At 52.7% G+C, this 4,020-nt stretch overlaps 1 protein-coding gene across 1 annotated transcript in view; it reads right to left on the bottom strand.

The window, feature by feature from the left end:
• The window catches only part of DCAF8 (DDB1 and CUL4 associated factor 8), a 14,800-nt gene extending 13,243 nt beyond the window's left edge, over positions 1–1,557 (bottom strand). The window contains exons 1-3 of the mRNA XM_014310769.2: positions 1,460–1,557; positions 816–1,023; positions 471–483 (exon numbers count right to left, since the gene is read on the bottom strand). Of these exons, the coding sequence (XP_014166244.1) occupies positions 471–483; positions 816–1,023; positions 1,460–1,508 (270 nt within the window). The 5' untranslated portion in view covers positions 1,509–1,557. The remainder of the gene's footprint in view (positions 1–470; positions 484–815; positions 1,024–1,459) is intronic.
• Between the last annotated feature and the right edge of the window lie 2,463 nt (positions 1,558–4,020).

Genomic DNA, 4,020 nt, shown 5'->3' with positions numbered 1-4,020 from the left:
GCCGGGATCGCCCGCCAGCGCGGCCGCGGCAGCGCCCACGTCTCCGAGGCCACCTGGGGACATGGGTGTGCATTAATTCATCAATTCATTGATTACATAGAATCACCTTCCATAATAAAGTGTAAAAACTTCCTCAGTTTTTAGAGAAAACCAAAGTTATTGTACAGTCACCCAAGATGGTGGCCGTGGCAGCGCCCACGTCTCCAAGGCCACCTGGGGACATGGGTGTGCATTAATTCATCAATTCATCTGTTAAAGGGGTTAGCTGTTGGTGATTAGGCAGTTTTATCTGTTTCTTCCATAATAAAGTGGGAAAATTTTCTCTGTTTTTAGAGAAAACCAAAGTCGTTGTAGGGCTGCCCGTGTTTAGAGTCACCCCAATGTTATTGTAGGGTGACCTTCCACAATCAAGTGTGAAAACTTGCTCAGTTTTTGCAGAGACTGTAAAACCAACAGCCACCCAGTTTTACATCTTGTGTCTCACTATTCATCGAGACTGGAAAATGGAATAAATTCCTTTAAAACCTCATTTTAAACATCATTTTAAACCTCACTTAAAACCTCTTTTAGAACCTCTTTAAACCCCTCAGCCTCCGCTCTGTAAATGTGACAGAACCAGCATCTCTTGTGCCTCACTACTCTTCAGTACCGATGATAGAATAAAATCTTTTAAAACCTCATTTAAAACCTCATTTAAAACCACTTTTAGGACCTCTTTTAAGACTCTTAAACCTCTTTCACCCCCTGTTCCCCCCGAGCCCCCGTGTAAGTGCCAGAAGCAGCAGCCACTCAGTTTTACATCTCCTGTGTCTCACTATGGAATAAAGGAGTGGTGGCCGGTGTCGTCCATGCTGTCGCTGTCCTTGTCCCCGGAGCTGTCGCTGTCGCTGGCGCGGCCCCGCGCGGCCCCGGCGTCGTCGCCCGTCAGGCTCAGGCTCAGGTCGGACGCCTCCACCTCGATCCCCGAGGACGTCTCGCGGCCCTCCTCGGCTGACATGTCCTCAGGGCTGCTGGACAGGCTGCCTGGGGACAGGGGGACAGCAGGGTGTCACCATGGGGACAGCAGAGCGCCACCAGTGTCACCGTACTGCCTGGGAACAGGGAACATCAGGGTGTCACCATGGGGATTATCACAGTGACACCAGTGTCACACTGCCATGGGGACATGGGGACAGCACACTGACACCGGCCCTCCTCGGCTGACATGTCCTCAGGGCTGCTGGACAGACTGCCTGGGGACAGGGGGACATGGGGACAGTGTGGTGGCACTGTGTGTGGCATCATCGCTGTCACCACCACAGTCACTTTGTCACCATCGATGCCACCCTGACATACTCACTGTCACCTCTGCTGCCACCCTCGCTGTCACCATTGCCTTGTCACCATCGCTGCTGGCACCCTGTCCCTGTCCCTCTGCCAGCTCCACTGCCACCCCTGCTGTCCCCAGCTGTCCCCTCACCGTTGACAATGTCCGTCCTGCCATCCATGCTGCCGCCCTTGTCTGACATCGCCGCTTCCCACGGGAATCCCTGCGGGGACAGGAGGACACAGGGACAGGGGGACACAGGGACACCATGACACAAAGCTGGAGTGGCCCTGCCACGGCCACCACAGGATGTCCCCATGTCCCCATCCCAAAATCCCCATTTTCCATGGAAAAACCACCTTGGAATGCTGCACGACACCCAAACCCTGCTCAGCATCCCAGGAAAACCCAATCCTGAGAAATCTGGGATTCTAAAAATCCACCTTTAAACACATTCCCACGAAAAATTCCCTCTGGAATCTCCCCAGGAGAGCAGTGCCAGTCCCCCAGCCTCCCCAGAAATCCCAATTTCCGTGGGAAAGGGCAGCAGCAGAGCCCTGGAATTCCATGGAATTCCCTGGAATTCCTCTGGAATCCCAAACAACCCCAAAGGCCAGCACTGGAATTCCCCCTCCCCCCTCCTAAACCTCACAATTTTTTCCTCCAAAAAATTCCAATCACGGGAATTTTTTGCTCCCATTCCCAGGTGAGGGATCAGGAAGGAGATCCCAAATCCACTCCTGATCCAGAGGGGGGTGGGAAATGTGGGAATTGCAGGGAATGTTCCAGAAATCCCGGGATTCCTGAGGCTGCATCTGGACAGGCTCAGGCTGACGCTGCTGCTCCCAAAAATATCCCAAAAAACATCCCAGGGCATTCCAGAGCCTCTGGAGTGGGGATCTGCCCTGCCCAGCCTCCTGCAGGCCCAAACTGGGAGAGACTGGGAGGGACTGGGATAAAAACTGAGAGAAACTGGGAGAAAAAATGGGAGAAACTGGGAAAAACTGGGAGGAACTGGGATAAAGCGAGATAAACTGGGATAAAAACTGGAAAGAACTGGGAGAAAAACTGGAAGGAACTGGGAGAAAAAGAGGGGGAAAAGTGGGATAAAGTGGGAGAAACTGGGATAAAAACTGGGAGAAAGTGGGGGAAACTGGGCGGCCCCAAACCCTCAGCAATGGAACCCCAAATCCTCAGGGATAAAGCCCCAAAATCCTCCTAAATGGATCCCCCAAATCCCTTGGGATTCAGCCCCCAAATCCCTTGGGATGGAACCCCAAATCCTTTAGGACGAAACCCCCAAATCCTCTGGGATGGATCCCCCAAATCCCTCAGGATGGAGCCCCCAAATCCCTCAGGATGGAGCCCCCAAATCCTTTAGTATAAAATCCCCAAATCCTCTGGGATGAAATCCACAAATCCTTTGGGATGGATCCCCCAAATTCCATAGGATGGATCCCCTACATCCTCTGGGATGGAGTCCCCAAATCCCTTGGGATGCAGCCCCCACATTCTCCTAAATGGATCCCCCAAATCCCTTGGGATAAAGTCCCCAAATCCTTTAGGATGAAATCCCCCAAATCCCTCAGGACGGAGCCTCCAAATCCTTTGGGATGGAGCCCCAAATCCTCAGGGATGAAATCCCCAAATCTCTCAAGAATGGAAAAGAATGGAACCCCAAATTCTCTGGGATGGAGAACCCAAATCCTTTAGGATGGAATCCTAAACTCCTTAGCCCCAAATCCCCCAAATTCCACAGGATGCATCCCCCAAATCCCACAGGATGCATCCCCCAAATCCTATGGAATGAAATCGCCAAATCCTCTGGAATGGATCTCCCAAATCCCTTAGGATGGATCCCCCAAATCCCCAGGGATGGATCCCCAGGAGCATTCCCAGGAGTTTCTCAAATCCTGGAGAAACCCCAAAACCCCCAAAAATCCCCCCAAAACCCCCAAAAACCCCCAAAATCCCCCAAAGGTCAGGGAACCCCAATTTTGGGGACCCCCCCCATCCCTGGGGACCCCCCAATCCCTGGGGAATCCCTGCAGATTTTTGGGAACCCCCTCAATCCCCGAAAAACCCCAAATTTTGGGGACCTCTCCCAATTCCTGATCTTTGGGAACCCCCAAAATTTGGGGAATCCCCTCAATCCCCCCAAAAATTCCCTCCAACCCTAAGGACCCCAAATTTTTGGGGTTCCCCAAATTTTTGGGGACCCTCTAATCTTTGGGGACTCCAAAAATTCAGGGATCCCCCCCAAAAACTCCAGCACCTTTCCCAGATTTCCCCTTCCAATCCTAAGGGACCCCAAAAAAATCTCTGGGACCCCCCGAGAAAATATTCAGGGACCCCTCTGAAAATCTTGGGGGTCACCCTAAAAATCCCCCCAGGGGATCCCCAAAGTCTCAGAGACCCCCCCAAAAAAGCCTCAAGGGTGCCCCAACCCCCAAAAAATCCTCCCAGGACACCCCAAAAACCCCAAGAACCTCCCTGAGGGGCTCCCCCAAAGGCTCAGAGACCCCCCAAAAAAACCTCAAGGTTCCCCCAAACACCCCAAAAAACTCAAGCACCCCTCTAAGGGATCCCCCAAAAGCGCAGGGATCTCTCAAAAATTTCAAGGACCCCCCCAAAACCCCAAGGGCCTCCCTAAGAGACCCCCCCAAAACCTCCAAGGAGCCCCCCAGGACACCCCAAAAAACACAAGGACCCCT

The sequence above is a fragment of the Geospiza fortis genome, unplaced genomic scaffold, assembly GCF_000277835.1.
Source record: "Geospiza fortis unplaced genomic scaffold, GeoFor_1.0 scaffold313, whole genome shotgun sequence".
Lineage (NCBI taxonomy): Eukaryota > Metazoa > Chordata > Aves > Passeriformes > Thraupidae > Geospiza > Geospiza fortis.
The sequence above is the reverse complement of the archived record's forward strand: the minus strand, read 5'-3'. Positions and strand labels throughout refer to the sequence as shown.